Source organism: Onychomys torridus, chromosome 2 (assembly GCF_903995425.1).
Source record: "Onychomys torridus chromosome 2, mOncTor1.1, whole genome shotgun sequence".
Classification (NCBI taxonomy): Eukaryota; Metazoa; Chordata; class Mammalia; order Rodentia; family Cricetidae; genus Onychomys; species Onychomys torridus.
In genome coordinates this window covers 88,291,183-88,313,321 of record NC_050444.1, presented here as the reverse complement: position 1 = coordinate 88,313,321, position 22,139 = coordinate 88,291,183, and the positions used below count along the sequence as shown (strand labels likewise).

The 22,139-nt window shown below is 45.8% G+C and overlaps 1 protein-coding gene across 6 annotated transcripts in view; it reads left to right on the top strand.

Annotated features, from left to right (window-relative positions):
- Cdk5rap2 (CDK5 regulatory subunit associated protein 2) overlaps positions 1-22,139 on the top strand; it is a 198,011-nt gene that overhangs the window by 159,826 nt on the left and 16,046 nt on the right. For all 6 annotated transcript variants that reach the window (XM_036179221.1, XM_036179220.1, XM_036179218.1 and 3 more), the window contains 8 exons: positions 3,959-4,007; positions 6,735-6,913; positions 11,103-11,222; positions 14,811-14,927; positions 16,701-16,890; positions 17,635-17,759; positions 18,858-19,106; positions 21,483-21,560. In XM_036179221.1, the coding sequence (XP_036035114.1) occupies positions 3,959-4,007; positions 6,735-6,913; positions 11,103-11,222; positions 14,811-14,927; positions 16,701-16,890; positions 17,635-17,759; positions 18,858-19,106; positions 21,483-21,560 (1,107 nt within the window). The remainder of the gene's footprint in view (positions 1-3,958; positions 4,008-6,734; positions 6,914-11,102; positions 11,223-14,810; positions 14,928-16,700; positions 16,891-17,634; positions 17,760-18,857; positions 19,107-21,482; positions 21,561-22,139) is intronic.

The following is a 22,139-nucleotide window of genomic DNA, read 5'->3' as shown; positions in this document are numbered from 1 at the left end:
TTACATTCCTGTTAGGCTAGGTGCTCAGACCAGGTGTTCCTGTTGCCTGGGCACTGCATTTCCCCTTCTGTAACTGTTCATACCAGTGCCTTTCTACACAGCTGCACCCACTCTTTTATAGAGATTGTGCTGATCTTCTGAAAGCTTTCTTTTTGTTCACCCCAAGTAGAGGAGAGCTGGTTCCTGTTCTTTGCTCTGGGTTATCTGCAACTCATACATAACAGTCTGACTTTGTGATGGAGGCTGTTGCAGGAATATCGCAGGGAATCAGAGATTGGAGCTAATACCCTGGTTTATGGGTTATTCGCCTTTAAGAGTCAGAGATCCTCTGTGGAGGTAGTACACTCACCTTAACAGAGTTGTTTGTAAGGATTAAGTGAGATTATTGAAAGTGTCTCTTGTTGCCCTTGGAAACAGTGCGAGTTTGCGAGGTGACACTAGCGATTACAAGAAAAGTTTGATTGCAGCAGTGGCCCAGGCTGTCAAACAAAGGATCTGACTCCTGCCACTGCCTCCACTTAAATTAGTTCCTGCTCCAGAAATACAGCCCAGAAGCCTGGCAAGGTGGTACAGGCTTATCTCGAAGCGGGGTTGAGGAAAGAGGATTGTGGGCTTGTGATCAGCCTGGGATACATAGAAGATACTGCCTTGAACAAATGAAAGACAGCAGCAGAGTAAAATAGAAAGAAAATGAGAGGCAAGCCTCCCTCCTCCTCCTCTAGTTTCCCCTCTGGCTGAGCCTAGACTGTGCTTATCTTCTTTGGAGTCCACCACCACCATGCTGCCCCTAATCACCATACCCTATAATTGTCCCCTTGGAGGTGAGCTCACCACAGGCCAACAGGACAACTCTTCATCCATCCTTGCATCCACAGTATGTGCCAGGCTTCTAGGAGGAGCCATGGTAGACAGGAAGTAAGACACATGGGGTTGAATTGGAGATGCCAGGTGTTGGGGTTTGAGTGTGTGGGACAGGTGTAGTCTTAGTGAGAAGCGTGTGCCCAAAGAGGCTTCTGAGTATCAGCAGGGGACAGGCTGGGTCAGCCATTCACAAGTTACTCCTGCATGTGGTCCTCTTGCTTGTCACACAAGGAAGGGAAAGCTAGCTTTTGTTTTTTTCTCTTCCTTAATTTCTGTTTTAAAAAGATGACACTCCCTCACTGCATGAGCTCACAGATCTGAGGTTTGCAAGAGAAATGGGAACAGTGTTTCCATGACATGCATCCCAAGCTCCTGCAGGATCTGACAGATGGTATCCTGCCACCTGTGTGTTTCTTTCTTTCCACCAAGAAACTCAGTTTATCAGTTGTTGCAATCCCCTCATGAATCACACAATGATGGCCATTTGTCACTTTCTTTAAAAGGACCCCATTGTGATGGGGGAACAGGTGTAATACAAGCTCCCCAAAAGATCTTTTATTTAACGGTGAGCAGACTCACTCTGGTGGTGGCATTCATTGGAGCACTTCCTGCTGTGGGCATGGAGGCCAGTTCTTGGATGGTTTTAAGATGGGCTCATGGCTCAAGATGCTTGAAGTTATCCCAGACCAAAGGCACCTATCCCGTGCATGAAGGAGATGACTCTCAGGTCACAGTGATGCCCATACGGCAGGCCACCACCTTCTGTTTGCCTGGCAGTACTTGTACAGCTTCTAGCTGTTGGCAAAGCTGGGCTAAGTGGTTGCCTGTCTTGAAGTCTTTGAGATCAGAAGCTTCTCATCTCCTGAAGGGTTGTGAACAATCCCAGTTCCAATCTTTAAGAAGATAAGTGGCCTTCCCATTACAGATTGTCCTTCAGGACTTTGAGATCTGACCTAGTCAGATGTGACTTTCTCCTTTTGAGGAGGAGTGCAGAGAGCAGACTTAGGGACTGCAGACTTGAGAGCATCTACCAGGCTGCTGGACTGTCAGCCTCTGCTCTACGTTGTGGAGGCCCCACATCACACTAGTATGGGAAAGATGACCATGAAGGTCCTGGCATAGGTCTTTGACTACACCTGCCATGACTGCCCTTTACTGAAGTACAGTGAAGTAGGAGTGGAGCATGCAGCCTTGGACTTGCACTTCCTGCTGTAAAGGAAGTAAGTGCTGATTCTCTGGAATTATAGTAAGAGCTGAAGCAGAGAGTGAATGTAAAGGAATTGTACTCAGGGCCTGGTGCCTTCTCACTGGGCCATTTGTCTTCTGCCTCTGGGTGACAGTGCTGTACAGTGCCAAGTATGTGGTGACCTGCTGGGGTGGAGATGGAGCCTGGTTGCCATACAGGCCTCCCCGTGAGAACCATAAGCTGAACCACAAGGCATAAAGCAAGCATGCTTGCTCTGGTGCCCTTTACCTTGCTGGTGATGTTTGGGGACTTTTCCTTTGGGGAGTTTAGAGCACTATAGGTGCAGTCTAATTATAGTCTCATTTTTCAAGGCAGCAATAGAAGGGCTTTTTTTTTTCTTTTTTTCTTTAGCCATGCATCAGTTTCTTCAAAGAGCTCATCCTGGTCTGCAATTTCCAGAGTTTTGAAGTATTTTTAAAATAAAGTTGTTAGTTGCTTTGAAATCTGGGCCCTTGTATCCTTTCAAATGATGACACTCGGGAACAGCGCACAGCGTCTTTTTCCCAACAGCATCCTGCGCTTGATTTTGTTTTCTTTTGTTGTTTCTGTTAGTCATTTCCCCTGCTGTCGCCAGTGGCCTTTTCAACGATGCTCGAATACTGCATTCCCCACTAATCCCAGTTCTGAGAGTCTTTCCTAGGGAAATAATTTAAATGCAGATACAGCCATGTGCACAGATATATTTGTCTCACTTATTTACTAAAATGGAAAATTTGGAGATGACCTAAATACCCAGTAGGGAACTAACTGCAAGATCTAATCCATGTGTGCCTGCCATAGAATGTTAGCATGATCTCCACAATGGAGGTTTCTAAAACAAACTTAGTAAGAGAAATGCTTATAATAAAATGTAATGTGAAAAAATGTAGTCTGTATCATCTCTGCCCACGTGCATGGAAGGGAGAACAGAAGGCAGTTCAGGATCGTGCCTACAGTGAGGAGGGTGGGAAGAGGGAGGCTTTCTGATTCTGTTGCCCACTCCTCACGGTGAGCATCTATCCTGCTAGTGCCAGAGGATTTTTGTGTTGTGTTCTATAGTACTAAGGATGGAACCCAGGACTTCACATATGCTACACTGTACCACTAAGTTGTGTCTCTAGCCCACCTTTTATTTTGTATCTGTGTATGTACATGTTCATGTGTGTGTGCATGTGTTTGTGCAGGTATGTATGTGTGTGTGTATGGAAGATGGGAGCTGCTGGAGTGGAGGGCAGAGGTTGATGTCACATGCCTTCCTTAATTGTTCTTCACCTTACGTTTTGAGGCAGGATCTCTCATTCATCTTGGAAATCACTGCTTTTTTCTCTCCTGCCTGGCCAGGAAGCCCTGGCCATCTTCTGTCTCTGCCTCCCCAGAGGTATTCTTGGCCTAAGCTGCCACATTTAAAAGAAAAATTGGTTATGTGGTAATTTCCACATAAGCTGTGGTAAATTTACCAGCTAAGCTGTACCCCTCCCCTAGAAAGCCTTCTTAAAAACTTTGTTTTGAAAGAGTCTGGCTAAATTGTCTAAGCTGGCTTTAATTTATGATCCTCCTGCCTCAGACTCCTGAATATCTAGGCTGACAGGTCTTTGCCACTAGGCCCTGCTCTTGTCTATGTTTTAGAGATAGGAAGAAGAAGCTACATCCGGAGATCACCACTGTGGCTGCTTTCTAGATTCGTTCCTATCATCAGGAACCAGTGCCTGAGCTAGTGTCTATGAACTGTGTGCACTGGGTGATCCCACTCCCAAGGTCTCTGGTTGAGAACATTAAGGCAGATCATTGCCTCTGCAAACATCTGAACAAGGAAGTGTCAGTGAACAGTTTTTAAATGCTGTCTTCATCCTCTGATGTTCTTTGTGCTTCCAGGAAACTTAGCCGGAGTGGAACCGTGTCCCCAGAGTGAACTGCTAGAGAGGTGAGTGTGTAGCATTTGCTAAGAAAACCCCAGGACTCTCCAGCTTTGGTTTTCCTGCCAGTTGTTAAAATTTAAGGCTCCCCTTCTTTCTGTAACTTTTATGCTTCTTGTAAATAAGGCACTAGCACCCATAGAACCAGCAGTGGCCACACAGCAACCAGAGTCTACCACTGTGAGTCCCGCAGCCTCACTCATTTGGCTCAGGTGACTTGTGGTGTTTCTGTCAGTAACTGGAAGCAGATCCTCCTGTAGATACCTGAGTGTCCCACTGTCCTAAGCCTACCACTTGAGCACATGTCAGCTGATTTGTCTTCCTTCCCTCTCCTCCACCCCCATCCTCTTCCTGCCCCATGCCTCCTTACCTGACTCCATGTTCTTCTGACTATGGGAGTGCGAAGCTGTATACTCTGCCACCGTCATTGAGCAGTGGGAAAGCCATTCCTCAGAGGCAGCTGGAACGGAAATGACCGTGGACATTGCCAACACCGTTTCTCTCTGTTTCAGGATCAGTTATTCTTGCCATACCACTTGACATAGTTACATGAAGCACTTAACCATGTGGTGTGTACTGCATTCCTGTTTGACTCTGATCCTCTCCAAAGAGAGCAGCATTGTCTAGCACCCACGGGGCTTCCCCCAGGTGCTTCTGATGCCACAATTGAAGCACTTTCATTCACACTTCAGGAGGAGAAACTTACGGATCAGAGCTGTGTGCCGCTATTGAGTGGCCGAGCTAGGACTGGAACTGGAGTCGGCCAGGCTGCAGCACCAGTTTTTCTGCGCTGCCATTTGAGGATAAGAAGGGTAACATGGATGATAGACTTTCCTTTGCTCCTTCAGCTGACAGTGTTGAGGACTTTCCCGCTTATGTCTAAAGGTTTTGAAGCTCCAAATGCTGTGAAGCACCTTCTTTAATGTGTATAGCCTTTGGGGAGGTCATTGGAGTAAAATGAAGTGGATAGTCTGGGATGCAGAAGCATAGGCTGCACTGGCATCACAGAGGCCACCAGTGTCTTACAGAGAGTAGGCAGGGAGGGCCCTACCTCACTGGAGGATGTTGTTATCAAGGCGTCTATGGTCGTAAGAAACACTTCCCTCGGCACTCTCACCAGAGACCCCTCCCGGTTCAACCTATGTACCCAGCCTTATTCCACTTCCTGCCGGCAGCTCTGCGGAGGGACAGGAAGGCCTTTGAGAGGGGCTGGTCCAAGTTAGTCAGAGGATCTGAAGAATCAAAGAGACGGTGCTGGGGTCTCCCTGGACTATGCCATGGCCGATGTAAAGGAGGCATGGTTGGAGGGGCAAGCTTGGCCCACTGGTTGGTCCATAGAAGCTGTTTTTAGGACTTCTCTGCCCAGCACTCTTCTACAGGACTAATTGGGTCTTTGAAGTGGGCAAAATAAGGATGAGCTTTTTCAGACTTGCTGTTGAGGAAGACCGAGTGTGTTCAGAGACTGAGTGGGAGGGAGGCAAGGAACCTCTTTCTGTCCTCTTCAAGCAGCTGCTTCTCCTGTCCACCTCTGGTGAGTCTGCGGCTTTTCCTTCTGCTCTGCCATTTTCACGTGTAGACTCAGCACTCACAGGTCACTCCTGAGCTAATGAAATGGGTACTCTTGGCCCCCAGGCTGCTTCTGGAAGGCAGCAGCAAGCCTGGCATCCATCACACTGTCTGGGCTCAGCTGCACCCAGTGTTTACCTGTTAATGGATGCACTGCAGCTTCAGAGTCCTTTGCTCCTGTCTAAGTACATGAATAATGAGACTGGCCACTGACGAGAAGTAATAGGAAAAGGGAGGAGTGCAAAGAGCTTAAATTAAGGAGCTTATCTATAATGGAGATTCACATGGGCTTTTCACAGCATTCCGCTGGTTTGTTTTTTTTTTTTTTCTTGTGGCTTAGGTGGTCCTTGCAAATCCAGGTTACTAACCAGATGATTGCCAGAATGACTCCATGGGAGCCTGCTGGGGGATCATGAAATCTTTGAGATTTTTTAGGTCTAAGGACATCTTATGGCATTGGAATGGACCCCCACATTCTCCTGGGGCTGTGGGGCCAGATAGGCTTAGATAGGTTTGATCTGAGTGGTACCACTTGTGAACCAAGACAGCCCCTGCCTCATGATGAGCCTTGGCTTTCTCGATTGTAAAGGATAGTTGTGCTTCCTTCTCAGAGAGTGTCTGTGAGGACAAAGAAAGATCCTGGGACAGAGCAGCACTTTGTGAACAGGTACCAATGAGGCCTGCCCTGTCTCAGGCTGCTGCCCTGTAAATCACACTATGGGACAAGCACAGTCTCTTCCCTTCTTTTTCTTCCTTGTTTCCAGACTTAAGCCCATGGAGCCCCTTCTGTTTCCACAACTTGACTGCTAATATTACAAGGGAACAAAAGGGCTGACTAAAGTTGCATGGATGGCCAGTCACAAAGACAAAGTTATCCCTAAGTGTTCAAACACACAGTCCAGCCTGGGATCATAGTGTGGGAAATGACATTTGTTTTTAAATTTTAAAAACTAATTTCTTTTCATGTGTTGAGAATTTCATGAGTACTGTGTTTATATTATTGCTTCTTCCCTTCAGTTCCTCCCGTACTCACCTCTTCTCAAATTCACAGGCTCTTCCTCTTTAATTACAATTGTTACATATATACGTATATTAGTTTATAAATACAGTCTTCACTAGATGGTCTCAGTAGGATGTATTTGGAAGTGACTTTTCTTTTGATCTTGAAGGCTAAGGATCAAGGAAGACAACTTAACCTACCAACATCTCCTGCCTGAATCTCCTGAGCCTTCTGCCTCTCATGCACTATCTGATGAGGAAATATCCGATAAGTCCTCCCTTTCCCGAGACCAGAAGCCAGACAGCGAGACTGAGGAGTGTCCAGTGATGGCGAGCTCTTTTCCTCAAGGTAAACGAAGCTTCACTAAGTATCTTAGGCATAACCAGGCCGTCTTGCCTTGAGGAGCAGAATGGGCTGATATCTGACCATTTTGCCAGTGAAGGGAGAGCCTGTGAGAACCAGAGCTGCTCATGGAGGGTGACTTCTCACGGAAAGAGCCGTGGTGTTAGAAGTGTGGGTAGCAGCAAGGAAATCTTGGTTTCTTTTTGAATGATGATTTGGGTGGTCTGCTCTTTGCAAAGGGTGAGTTGAAAGCACTGGAGACGTGTCAGTGTTGTTAGTTATCAATTGTTTCTGCTCATCCTGAAGCAGGTCCCTTAAGGTGTGACTCTTGGCCATGGGGTCAGGGTCTTTATTTTGGTCCACTCAGGCAGCTGCAGCTGAATCCTGGAAACTGAAGACAGCACAAATTCATCTCTCACAATTCTGGTGTGTGGAAAGCAGAGATCAGGGTGCCTCACAGGCAGAGTAGTTGAATTCTGGTGAGCATCCTCTTCCCACTTGAATTCTGACATAGACAAAGAAAGGTCAGGGGAAATCACTGTGGTCTGTGCAAGGGCATTAATCCTATCCCTGAGCATTGCATCCTCATGACCTAATTTCCTTCAGAGGCTCCACCCCCTGACACCATCACACTTGTGGTAAGGGCTTCAACATAGGAATTTCAGAGTCACAGATGTTCTGCCTTGTTCTGTTTCCAGATGTGGACTAAACTGACCAAATCAGCTTCCCAGGGACCTTCCCCCAATCTCCTTTTAGCTTACAGTCTCCATTTCTTCTGTTGGTATAGGAAGTTGGACTTAGTGTTTGTCATTCTGTGTATTTCAAAGATTTAAAGGATCATAGAGGCAGACCAGATGGCTTTGTGATTAGCAAACTTTTCCACCGAAGGGGCAGACAGTGAATGTCTGTGGCTGTTCAGAGGTGTGTCCTCTTGCAGGTGCACAGCTCTGCTCTAAAGCACAACATGGCTATAGATAACGTGCACGGTCCAAATGAGCTGATTCACAAGAAGGCAAGGTTTGAAACATGGCCTATCGTTTCAGGCCTTTGATATTTGTAGACTCCCTCTGTACCTCTCTTGATGGTCTTTGATCTCTTGTTATTCCAGTGGGGTTTTTCTAAGGCACCACAGTGGATTCTGTAGCGCAAACTGGACACTAGCACTCCTTGCTAAAAACTCTTAACACTAAATTACGTAAGCCATTGCTTTAAAAAATATTTGAAGCTTTTGGTTTAAACAACTAGATTTCTTTTAGATAGGGAAGTCCCACCAATATGTCAGTGATACTAGAGCCAAGCCTTTGCCCCATGGTGTCCTCTGAGGCTTCTCTGGACCCTCAGGTCCCACATCTTAGACATACCTAAAATATGACCTGCACATTCTTGGTACAACTCAGGAAGCAATCAAATCTTCCAGTGGCCAGTCACCTGGACCTGATTTCCTGGGGTTTTGGGTGGTATCCCTTAGAGATTTTTGTGAGTGCTTGATTTCTCCATCTCTTCTGGTTGTGGGTTCTGCCTTCACCTACTTCAGGTTAGACTATGAATCGTTTCTGTGTCCTCAGAGCAGCCTCCTTCTGCACTTAGTCCAGTGTGGCACAGGCCCTCTCCAAGATACTGGGCCCACTGCACGAGGTCTGGTGCAGCTGGAACGGATCGTTCAGAGGAGATGTGATCTCTTCCTTTCTATGTGGTCTTGAACAGAGCTCTCTTCTGCCTATCACTCTGTTTTGTTTTTAATGTGATAACAGCTAAAATAGATAAAAGTTTGGTTTTCTGAATTTCCTGGAGGTCCGGGCCTGTCCCCGTCTCGGTTGGGCAGGGGTGTGTCTGAGCTGCCTGTGCAGCTCTAGCTCTTGTCTTGAGAAGGAACGCAGTTCTCCGGAGCCATTGAAGCATAGCCACTGTTTCTTTTGGGGTTTATTGCTCTTCAGCCTTTTCTTTTCTGCATCTGTTTTTCCTTTTGTCACGTTTGTAATCTGTATAGAGAGATAATTTGGCATTTTTTTCTTTGCTCACTTAATATTCTTTCATAGGCTTTCTGGTATGTTTTTAGATAATACCACTTTTAGTGGCTTTGGAGCAGGCCTTTGAATGGTGGAAGTGCAGTTTTCCTTCTGTCCCTAGAGCTCAGCATTTAAGTCGTTTCTACCATGTCACAGTTGTAAACAGTGCTGCTGGGGGTCTTGAACACAAAGCCTTCCTCTTTGAGGGCATTTTCTTAATATAGATTCTCAAAACTGGAACTACCCAGCAGAAGATGCACATTCTTTCTTTTCTGTGTGTGGTAGCTTTTTATAGGATTTATGGTTTTTACAAGTTAGCACTTATCAAAGAGTTTACTGTAAGGTGGGTCCTTTTCTCCCATTTTGGAAAGGCTAGTATAGTATTTCCTTCTCATCAGGATGGCTGCATAATTAATACATGGTGTCTGATTCCACTGGGAGTCTTTCCTCCAGCTCATGTGATAACTCTCACTCCCAGCCAAAGACTCTGTGAAACATGGCTTGTGTGGAGCAGCATCACCCACAGCCAACAGTATTTGACTCAAGTAAACCAGCAAGGAAGGTGGCAGTCCAAACCAGTGAGCTCCTGGCTGACTCTGGGCTGACGGACTTCGGGAAGAAGGTTGGCAGGACCTCGCGGCTGGGCCGGGAGAAGCAGTGCTGGGCACACCACAAGTGTGCCCAGACAGTCTTCACCACAGTGCTGTGGCGGGAGGCAGACATTCCACCAAATGACTTGCCACACTTCTGGCATTAATAGGAGATAGCTGAAGGTCTGGGAATTAAGTCATCTCATAAACATTCAAATTCATGGCAAAATTACTATTTAATTAGGAAAAGATCTGTAACATTGTGCTACTTTTAAATGAAAGCCATTTTGGAGGAATTAAAACTGGGTCATAACATTAGTATAATGTTTTAAAACAAACATTACTAAGACATACTGAGTGTACCCTAATTGATGAATTAAAGACATTAGTTTTGCCTTTGGATACTTAATGTGATTATGTTTTAAACACTGACTCTGAAAATCCACCTCTAGAGTGAAACTATGCTTCCTTCTTTCTCTGTTGAAGTGAGATGTGGCAGAGGGCAAAAAAATAATAATAATACGTGCTTATCCTAAGAAATTTGGAAAAATTAAGTTTTTATCTGTTACGTGATATGCTAAAATGTCAAATGGGGGTTTTAAGAAACCAGAAATCTATCACCCTGAGGTAACTACAATTAATATTTCATTGTAATTGCTTCTTTGGTGTGTTTGTTTCTACTATCTGTATGTTCTTAAATAGAGCTGTGATTATGTTGTAACCAATTTCATATCTTTTGAAATTTAACATAACATAATACATTTTCCATGGTATTTATGGTCTTCATAACATAATTGAATAACTGTGTAATTCCTCATCATAGTGAATGGACCTCGGTTCAGTGAACAATCTGAGCTGTTTCAGTTTCCTGTCATAAGTAATACTCAGATGAGTATTTTCATGCATTCTGGCAAGTGCTTGTGAGCATCTCACATGAGCTCCTTAAATAGACTCCTGGAAGTAGAGCTATATGGGAAAACGACATTGGAGAACTTTCCTAAAACTTAGGATATAAATAGCCCCAGAAGGTCATAAGCATTTATACTCACACAGCAGGAGATCTCAAGATCATGCTTTTTATTACCTCTCTCACTAGCATTGTTTTAAGCCTTGAAATTAATGAATGATAAATGGATAACATACTCCCAGGGGGAAAAAAAAAAGAAAAAGAAAAAGAAACTAGCCTTGAAAACCATCTGAATTCATTATGAAAGTAGCTTAATCAACTCTCAGGCAGTCCAGGCTGACTTGAAAGTGATCTGTTAGTTTCACCGTAAGGAAGATTTTAAATTAATATTTGATATTGAGAAGAATAAAAGGCTACATTAGAGTGAGCATTAAAATTGTATGGAGTATAATTTTTGTGTGTGATGTAAAGTTGCTTCCTCATGGAAGGCTGCAGAGAGCCATTATGGAGCCATGGCTATGGGCTGTGGGAAATAGCTTGGCCTCCCCCTAGCTTGGGAAAGAATTGCCAGCTGCTGACTATTTCAATACATCCAATACTGTTGAAATTTCAAGATCTCTGCATAATCTATAAATTATTCAATTTGTTGGGGGCTTCAGACTTTAAATTTAAAATATTCTTCCTTCCTACAGACTTACTAATGGAACACATACAGGAAATTCGAACTCTGAGAAAGCGTTTGGAAGAATCTATTAAAACAAATGAGAAGCTCCGGAAACAGCTGGAACGGCAGGGGTCTGAGGCTGACCAAGGTAAGAAAGGATTTTCCCAGGCTAAGGAATGGGTTTGGGTGGGTTGCTGCTGTGATGTGTTTGCCTGAAGAGGCTCTCTATGAACCAGGTGGGGTGGAGAAGTTGGCCAGCCTCTGGGGTCCTAAGCTACAGCTGGGTACTCACTGTAGAGGTATAGATAGGGATTCTAAAATAGAATAGAACAGTATTTTGCCTTTTCACCAATAATAGACCATAAATTATCAGCATTTATCAGTCTGGCAAATCTTTCAGGCCAAAGAAGGCCAGCAGTATTCCCACCCCACCACAGTTTGCTTTGAAGGGAGTGGTCTTCCTTGAAAACTGAACACGCATAAGACACTCCCAGTTCTGAAACCAACTGCTCCATGCTGTACCTGTTAACCCTTCCCTCCCTTCTTTTCTCCTCACTTTCTTGGTTTCCTTCATAGCTTCATTGTATTGTTTAAGTAGGTTGGGTTGACCTGGTGTGGATGTAGCTATTCTGTTGATGGGTTTTTTGATTTTGAGCGATTCACTCTAGTCTTAATTGTTTCAGGAAACAGGGTTTTTCTGATGTTAAATGAGGCAGTGTCATGAACAGGGCCTTGCTCAGTGCTCACTTAATAAATAGTTGCTTTTATCACTGTTGGTTTTATTTTACTATTTCATGTAACATGGCCAGTTTAACTTTCAATCTTTCAGTGCTCTGCTATGGGTGAGGACCCTGATGCCATTTTAGAGATGAGATCACTGAAAGGTAGTACTCGTTGGTAAAACTCAAGACTTGGACAGCAGTCCATTTCTTGTTGCTCTATAGTCCACACATAAGGCAGCTTCTGGGAGTTCTGGAAGTACTACAGTTGCTGCTACGGTTTGCAAGAAGCTTCCAATCCTCCACCTGGGCTTCCACTCATCCCATGCATCCTTCATCATCCTCCCTCACAAGGAGGAAATTTGATTAATTTGAATTATTAGTTGTGTCAAACACAGGAAAGAAATACATGCCTGGGCCCTTGATGTCCACTCTTAGTAATGCCTGAGTTAGATTCATTCTGTTTTACATTTTCCCCAGCAAATCCAATTATAGAATTACTTGGGAGTTCCAATAGCCCCCTGCTACAATGGAGCCCAAAATTCCTCTGGAGAGTAATTCCCTCTGACAGGGAAGTTTACAGAAAGGCACTCATAAAGTATTCACCATCCTGGAAAGACTGTTCTCACCATGCTGTTACAGTTTCTGGAAAGACAAAACTAAAAGCAGTCCTGCCTCCCCCTGATCTGAGATGCTCATCTTGGGGACAGGTGTGAAAAGGGCAGGACTCCTTATGATGTCAAGGGATAATGTTATCAAAAACTGTTATCGTATGCCTTAGAGCCTCCAGCTCACTGCCAGGTGTCTGGGCTAACTGTGGAGGTGGTACTCAAAGCAAAGTCTTGCCTCATAGAATCCAAATGGTCCTCACTAGGTCAGTTGGGCCTAGTTAGGCTTAGTGAATCAGGGATGTTTTATGGCTTATTGTTTATTTATTTTCAAGTAATACCTTGACATTGATCAGTGTCTATGTTGGGATTTCTGCTGCTTGTTCTGATCAGTCTGCTGTTTTCTTGAGGCCTCACTCTCCATTCATCTAGATACTAACACTGATGATAACCACGGAATAGCCGCATGAGTGTTTTTGTTTTTTTGGTTTTGTTTTTTCTTGTTTTTCGAGACAGGGTTTCTCTATAGCTTTGGAACCTGTCCTGGACTAGCTCTGTAGACCAGGCTGGCCTCAAACTCACAGAGATCCACCTGCCTCTGCCTCCCGAGTGCTGGGATTACAGGCATGCACCACCACCACCCGGCATGGGTGTTTTTATTGTGCTAACCAAGACTTGAGAGGAGTTAGGCAACTTGCCTGATGCCTTGCAGCTATTAAGAAGCAGGAGATAGGCAGGAACTCTGGAATGATCCCAGAGTTCACAGGGATAAGTAGGGGAATATGGTGGGACGAGATATTTGTGAATAAAAACTAATCTGCTTTCATTTTATATGACTCACTTGCTGGAGAAAAACTTCTGTGGAGTGGGAAGAATATTTCCAGGACAGCTAGCCACACCTTCTTTTTCAAGGATATGGAGCTGCACCACAGGCACTTATTTCTATATACCAGGGTGCTTTCCACTGCAGGTAGCTGGAAAGAAATGTGACAAGATAGCTGTGAAAACAAGGGGTGTTTGTTTATATTTCCATTGATTGCAAGAACCCCAGAGGCAGGTAACTCTTGGGCTGACTTCCGTGGTGACTATTTAGTATCAGCATACCATCCTCCTAGGACAGTGTCCAAGGTATGGGAAGGAAGAGCCTGGGGCTTCCCTCTTCTCTAGTGCGGAATCTCCTTGAGGCCCTCAGCAAGCTTCACCTAGGTCTCACTGGTTGGTTGCCAGAGACCCCTGACTATGTCCTCACCTGGTGTTGGGAGCACTATGGCATTTTGGTTGTGGTGTAGTAAGTGAACTAAGTCAGTACAGAAACCAGGAGGGAAGCATCTGGCTGCCACATAGAGACAACACTGGGCACACTAGAAGTGCTAGGAGGCTAGCTCTGAATGGGACACCTTAATGGTGCAGACAAGAAAGATGTGCAGAGGGGAGTGCTGAGGTTGGGAGGCCAAGGAGGTGCCCAGCAAGAGGCATCCCCTAAATTGATTGACATAAAGCAGTAAAATGTCATCAGATAGACAGCAGCTTGGTAAGATATTTATAGAAGAGGATATGTTCTCTCGTCCGTCTAATTCTAGACCCCAACTCCACTGTGTCCACTCATAGGAGGGAAATTAAGTCAGGAATTGATAGAGGATGGTTTTGACAGGGGAAGTGAGTGTGGTGAGCACACAAGTCACCTGGTTACCTGCATTTTCTGGACACTGGTGTCTGAGTGGAGAAAGAATGGAGTATAGTGTGGTACTGGAGCAGAACAATGGACGGTCTTGAACTCGAGACAGAGAAATTTGGTCTTGTGTTTCATTTGGTCATTTTTTCGTAGTGGTAGGCCACCAGATACGTTTCAGCATGAAGTAGCAGTGAAAGGATTGTGCCTTGATGATAACCTCATTGGCACACACATCAGGGAATGAAGCTAGTCACGGTGCTGAGGCCTAGAGTACAGGAGAGTATGCCTTTCTCTGAGCATTCTGGAGAAGAGTCAGCAGCTCTGGTTGCCTGCTTGGACAGGAGGACAGGGGGAGTTTAGAACAGCTCCCAGGGGCAAGCCTGGGTCACGTCTCCTAAGAGAGGGAGAGGGTGAGAAAGACCAGAGTGGACAGAGTCACACTGAGCTGTTTCAGAGACAAGGCCCAAGGCCTAAGAGGCACTTAGCCTTGATGGTTGCTACTGTCATCTCTCACTCAGCTGTGGTTCATCCTTGTTCATCTTCAGGGTAGCCTCCTCTGCCTCCCCTTTAAGCTCACTTTCCTTGCCCTTCAGGCTCTGGCTGTATGTTACATGGTTCATGGGGCTGGTTTTCATTGCATGCTGTATTTCTTCATTGTTTAAACATGTTTCCTAGGAAGATTCATCCATCCTGCCTGGAGACTCTCTATAAATCACCATTCATGTGTGTTCTTACAGGTTCCACAAATGTTGCTGCTTACGGCTCAGAGCTGCACAGCTCTCTGACATCAGAGATACATTTCTTGAGGAAGCAAAACCAGGCCCTCAGTATGATGCTCGAGAAAGGGGCCAAAGGTAAGAAATCAGGGGCCTCCTGCAGCCTGAGTCCCGAAGCCCTTGTGTCAAAGGATATACAGCGCCGACACCCTCGAGTCCAATGGCATGAGTCTGACATTGTTTATCTTTAACTGCACATCACCTATGGGGCATTCCTGTTTCATAGCTAAGAAGAATAGGGCACAGACTGGTCAAGAATGCCTCACCCAGCTGTTGTAACAACTAGAATATGAATCCCCCAGAGCACTTTCTTTCCCAGGCCCTCAGTACATGTCACTATAGTCTCTCGTCCCATCATGACTAAGGAAGAGAGAAGCACTAGAAATTTATTACTGCCAAATCTCAACTACCAGTGAAACTTATCCAGCATTTCTTATAAAGATCCTTAATTCCTTCTTTTGAAGCTTAACTGCCAAAGAGCTTTTACTTATGTTATCATTCATACCTACAATGATTCTAGAGTAAGGGAGTATTAGCCCTGTTTCTCAAGTAAGAATTCACAACCCAGGCAATTGCCCTGATGTGGTCACTGAGCCAGAGGTGCTTGAGCTGCAATGTAGGCCAGCTTATCCCACAATCGTGGGGGATATAGATACTGATTTTGCCTTCAGAGTCAAAATTGGGGCTCATGCAGTTCGTTTATTCATTCAATAGCCTTTCTCCACCCTGCCCTACAGGGAGCCTTGATAGACTGATACAGAATAAACAAGTCCTGTGTTTTGCACCAGAAGACTTTAGTCTGATGGGTAAAATGGGCAAACCTATAGCAAGGAGGAGTGAGGCCTGCTGTGATAAAGGCAGGCCAGAGAGTGGCAGGACCCTCACTCAGCTCCGAGGCCCTAGTCCTCAAGGGTCAAGTCTAAAAAGGAAAGGAATGATTACCCAAGGTGCCTCAGGATAAGAAGAAAATAGACAAGGCCTAGGTGAGGGAGGAGGATAGTGTGAACCAGTCAGGAATGATGTGGCTGTGCTGATAACATATGGACCAGCAGGAGCCCCAGCATACATGGCAATATTTGAATCATGGTTAAGAGCAGTTCCACATCCTGGCTGTGCCCCTTCCTGTCTATATGGCTACAGGGAAGCCTTAACCCTGTCTCTCATCTGTTTCTCATCTGGAAGATGTGGAGATTCCCAGGATGCTGCAAAGACACAGGACATTGAAACCTGTAAGGCTTGCTGTAGTGCCTGTGCAGTTAGTGCTGGCATGTGTCACCATTACTGTTCCTTTAGCTCTTGTATGGTTCTTCCTAGGCCTGGGCTAATAATGAGCCTGTACAGATAGCAACTTGGCATCCTCACCCCGGCCCAAGGGGAGGAACCTGAGGCACTGAGGAGGGTCACAGCCAGCAAGTGGAGAAGCTGCCCGAGAACTCAGTCACTCTGCTTCCACCTAGGCCTTCTTGTCTCCTGAGCCTCCAAGAGTATTTTATTCCTCTCTGGGGCCCTGCAGGAGTCTTGCAGCTCTCCACACTCACTGACTCTGGGTTCCTGCCTGTTGCTCTACCCACCATGTATACTCTCTAAGGCAAAGTAACAGGTTTTCAAGGCACATTATGTAATAGAAAGTTAAACAGTCCCCTTTCATTCTAGTGATGTTTAATCTGCAGCCTTGATATTGACAGATTTATCTGCCTAAAATGCATAAGATAATTGGAATGCCGGAACCATAAATGCCAGATTAAATCTCATTCTTTTCTGTATTCTTGGAATGCTTGAGCTGAAGTGCTGTACCAGTGTAATAAGGTTGGAGAAAACAAATGCAATCCCTTCTCATTTTTGTATTTGCAGATAAACAGAAAGAGAATGAAAAATTACTTGAGTCCCTGTCCAGGAAGGCGGCAAGTCTTGAGCACCTTCAGCTAGAGTATACCAATGTAAAGGAAGAAAATGAAAGGTTACAGAGAGACATCAGTGAGAAGGAGAGACACAACCAGAAGCTGACCCAGGAGGTCTGTAGCAGCCGCCAGGAACTGAGCAGGTGGGCTTTACTCAGGTGTCCCTGGTGGCCTATTATGCCTGGGGATGTGATCATGGCAAGAGGCACAGTGTCTCCAGCCCTAGTATGCAGAAACAAGTACTGTCAGCTGTGAGTGTATGGCATTTTCACCTAGGGTGGCCAAGGAAGAGCTTTCTGAAAAGACCCCTTTTGAGTGTAGAGCTACACAGTGAGCATGTGAGAGCTGAGACTGTTGGAGATGACCATGTTTGGCAGACAGCACATAGACCCTAAGACAGAGTTGCTGTGGCAAACCAGAGAAGGTTCTGTGCTTAGCTGTAGTGGGAGCTAAGGGAAGAGAGGAGGGTGGATCCTTAATCGTGCTTTGCTGCTAGCCCTATAAAGACTCCAGTTTTGCTCCAGATAGCATAGGCCACTGGGAGACTCTGAGTGAGCCAAGGAGATGCAAATCTACTCACTGTCCCTCTTACACTCTGCCTGATTCCAGGCCTCTCTGTCCTTTCTGAGTGACCATCCTCATCCCTGCCCAGGTGCCATCAGACACCTTCCTTTAGAATGTCTGGAAAGGTTACTTAAGAGAAGGTCTATTAAGCATGAGACATAGGACATGTGGGAGCTGTGAGCTGTGATGGAACTCTTAAAAATGCACGTCTCGGCACATTTTGTCCACACTCTTACTGAGATGGCCTGGTCCTGCCCTGTGGAAACTGGAAAAGCCTCCTGGAGGAAGAATTAACCCCTCCTCCCATGCTGTGACTGTTTCAGGGTACAGGAAGAAGTGAAGTTGAAGCAGCAGCTGCTCTCCCAGAACGACAAGCTGCTGCAGTCCCTCCGAGTGGAGCTGAAGGTGTATGAGAAGCTGGACGAGGAGCATAGGAAGCTACAGCGAGGTACTGTGTGCTCAGGGGCCAGGACTGAGACCTCTCGGGGCTATGAGCTTGGCCCAAAAGCTGTTCATGGGTGTGGGAAGATGGCTCTCATGTTTTCCTATCCTACCATTAAACCCACACTGGCCCATAGGTAGACCAGGTGTATTTAGAAACAAACTCTTTGGCCCACTCCTTGTTTTGAGGTATGGTCTTTCTGTATAGCACAGACTGGCCTTGAATTAAAAATCCTCCTGCCTTAGCCTTACAGGTATACATCACCATTACTGGCTTTTGGCCAAGCTGACATCTAGAGTCTCATTTCTTTCATCTCTGCTTGTTCTGACTTTACCAGAACTGGGTCAGTTACAGTCTCTGTAAGCAGGGCTCTCAGTATCCACTGCATGGGGCCATGAAAATCAAATGAGAGTATTTATTAAAACATTCAAGCCACATTCCTGGCACATAGTAGGCATCATCTGAGAAGTAACTTTGTCATAGATGCCCTGGCCTCCATCCAGCAGCTATTCCAGAGTTGACATTGCTCTTAGATGCTTGACAGCCTTGGTATGCTCTGCTTCTAGAGAACACAGATCAGAATGCCTGACTGTAAGGTCTAATGTTTGAGAATCAATTTGGAGGCACAGTGGGGGGTTTCTAAAACTAATTTTCCAGATGGTTTCTCCCTATTGAAAGTTTATCTAGAAAGGGTCATCTCTCAGCTTTTGCTTCTTCTCAAGTTGCTTCTCTTGTTGCTTCTTCTTGCTATTGTGCCTGCCTTTTTAATATACTGTAGCCCTTAAAATCATCCCCTTTCATTCTATAATTCTGGTCCAAATAGATTTTATTACTACTAGACATAATTTCGGGGTTTGGTGTGCAATTTGCTAGGCTTTTATGGCCAGAAGTGAAATTAATTTCCAGCTCTTACTTAGCCTTTGGAATAGCAGCAATTAAGTCAGCCAATATTTTTGTTTTTAAAGTTGAGTTGTTATTTTAAATTGTACCTAGTTCTTAGGAGGGGGTGGATGGTGATGGTGGGTTGAAATGCCCTTGAGTCTCTTTGATGGCTGACCTTTGATCTTGGGAAATGTCAAGGCTTTCCTTTGCATATGTCTGCAGAGGCCCAAGGTGAGGCATCTGGAGAAGGCTGGAAGGGGCCTGATTCTTTCAGTAACCTGCATGGCCTCCTGACAGAGATGCAGGCTCTCCGTGACCAGCTAGAAAGGAGCATCCAGAACAACAGCACCCTGAGGAGCAAGCTGGAAGAACAGCTGTCACAGGGATCCAAGAAGGCCCAGGAAGGGGCCCTCACGCTGGCTGTCGAGGCCTTGTCTGTCCCCGAGTGGTCCCTTCAGCTGGACAAACACGGTAGGGGACCTCTCACTCTGTGGATGTTCTGCTCTATGGGTCTGTATGGTATGTGAGCTTCTGAGTGCTGCCCTCCTACTGCTCTCCTCTCTCATCTCAACGCTGTTGCATATTCTCTGACTGACTAGACACTGGGTTCTCCCGAATGGAGTTAGGGCTTCCAGTGGCCCGTGCTGTCTCCAGTCTTGCTGCTTCATCCCTCCCACAACTCACCAAGGCCTTTTCATTATCTTGCCTCGATTTTTGTTTTGTTTTTTGAGAGAGGGTTCCACTGGCTATCCTGGAACACTCTCTCTCTCTATAGACCAGGCTGGCCTCAAACTCAGAGACCCGCCTGCCTCTGCCTCCCAGTGCTGGGATTCAAGGTGTGCAACACCACACCCCACTCACTCTCTTATCTTTAAATGAGATCCCAAACCCCTTACTCTGACTTTCATCATCTTGTAAGGCCTGGGAAGCTTCCTGGTAAAAGGTGGGTCTGATTTGCTCTGTTTGTGTACTTGTATAGGATTAGAGATGCTTAGGAAGGGGCAGAGGATAAGACAGCCTTGCCACACACACCCTGGGTGCTGGAACCAACCAGCAAACAGCTCACACATGGGCTTCCAAGTGACTGGATTATTGTCTGTCACCTTACCAGTCCTCTGTCTGTTTGGGGTTCTCGTTTTATTTTTTTTAAAGGGTAGCATGGCTTTTTCTGTTAAGCAGTATTGGATAAAAGCCATTAGGGTTTTGTCTCAGAGGATTGGGAGAGGTCTTATCAAAGCATCTTAGCCTGGAATACCATCACTTCATATCCCTAGTGGGGCATGAGTGAAAGAAACTTGCATGGGAGATCACAACACCTGAACATACGCATTGTTCTGCCACTGGCATGCTGAGTTATCTCAGTCTCTTGGTGTTTTTCTTTAAAAAACAAGGAAAAGGAAATTATGATAAATGAAGACCCCATGGGAATAGGAAGAAGCAAAGTGCTAGAGAGGTCCCCAGAAATCCACAAAGATACCTCCACAATAGACTACTGGCAATGGTTGAGAGAAAGCCCAAACTGACCTACTCTAGTGATAGGATGGCCAAACACCCTAACTGTCATGCTAGAAATCTCATCCAATAACTGATGGAAGTGGATGCAGAGATCTACAGCCAGGCCCCAGGTGGAGCTCCAGGAGTCCAATTGACGAGAAAGAGGAGAGATTGTATGAGCAAGACTTGTTGAGACCAAGATTGGAAAAGCACAGTGACAAATAGCCAAACTAATGGAAACACATGAATTATGAACCAAAAGCTGTGGAGCCCCCAACTGGATCAGGCCCTCTGGATAAGTGAGACAATTGAATAGCTTGAACTGTTTGGGAGGCACCCAGGCTGTGGGACCAGGACCTGTCCTTAGTGCATGAGCTGGCTGTTTGGAACCTGGGGCTTACACAGGGACACTTTGCTCAGTCTGGAAGGAGGGGACTGGACCTGTCTGTACCGAATCTACCAGGTTGAGGGGGGTGGGGGGGGAAGGGGGGGGCCCGGGAGAAAGGAGGGCAGGGGAATCCGTGGCTGATATGTAAAATTAAATCAAATTATAAAATAAAAAAAAAAAAATGTCAGCACTGTTCTGCCCACCAGGCTCTTCAGAGTTAGGCAGCTTCTCAGGAGTGAGAGTGCTTCCTGTATTATCTAACATCACATGGACCTCTAGTAAAGTGTTTGAGATGCATTACCTCCAAGTCCTGTTGCAGGTCACTCATGTTCAGGTCACTCTAGCAACTTCCTCACTAACTCCTCCAGTCTAAACATAGACCTCACCTAACATTGCCCTGCCTTCAGTTGTCACTTAGCCCTCAGGGTGCAAGCCCTGCATCCTGTTACTCCTTCCTCTGTGCCCAGACCTTAGATACAGGAACTGTGTGTCTTCGCCCTGAATGATGGGTGACTCATGCTTGCGTCCTTGTACCTGCTCAGTACTCTGCTTGGTGTTTTCTTCCCTCCTTCCCACAGGGCACTGAAAAAGTCCTAAAAGATGTCAGCTGCTGGGATGCTACATTGGGGATAGCCCCCTCACCTGAGCTCCCCATCTCTGTGCCTCCCTCCCTTATCCCTGACCACCCTGAGATGAAGTTGACTGTTCAGTGTTTTGACAGGAGGGCTCTTTGAGAAAGGGCTCTGGACCTGGCCACTCTGTTACCTGGTGTCAACACAAGAGAGTGAATGGAACATACATGGTCCTGGCTACAGGGCTGTGTGCAGAGAAGGTGTGAGTGAATGTTTTGCTTCTGAAAGGAATGGATGCATGTGAGATACTCTACCATGTTCTAATTTCATCCTTTCTCTAGTGCTAATGATGGTAAAGCTGAAATTTTCCTCTCTTGATTTGTTTTGTTGTAGACGGCAACAAATGTCCTGAGGCCAGTGATAATTCATTTGATCTGTTTGAATCCATCCAGGCAATGGCACCTAAATCAGGTACAAACTGGAGAACTGCAGTAGTATTGGGTATGACATTAGGTTTTGAAATAGAAGAAAAGGAGGTCCCTGGAATCCCTGGCTGCTGGATTTCAGGGTCTCTGGGGTTCGACTTCCACAGTAGTGGACGGCCTCATCTCTCTGCAGTTGGGTGACCACACAGACGATCATTGCCTCTGAATTGGGCTTTAAAATGCTCGCATTGTCTAATTTCTACCAGTCTAGGCCCCCTCGAGACTCAAGAATGCAAATGTCTCTTTAAATGCCTCTCAGCTGCCCCAGTCAGAGACAACCATGTGAAAAAGCAGCTGGATTTTCTACCTGCATAATGCTGGCTTCCTGCCCAGCCTGGCTCATGTTGCCTCTTTCAGGGAGCCTTCCTTGACTTCTCTCCTTGCTCAGACAGTTGTTTTCCCTTGAGCTCTGGCTCACTCTCACTGTGTGTTTGTGTGTTCATACTGATTGCAGCCTCAGGATTCCCATTAGATCCTGAGTAGTTGTCATGCAAGTGAGAGCACGGCTCATCTTGGCAGTCTAGGCTCCACTGCAGAGTGAGTGTTCAATAAACACTGGTTAAGT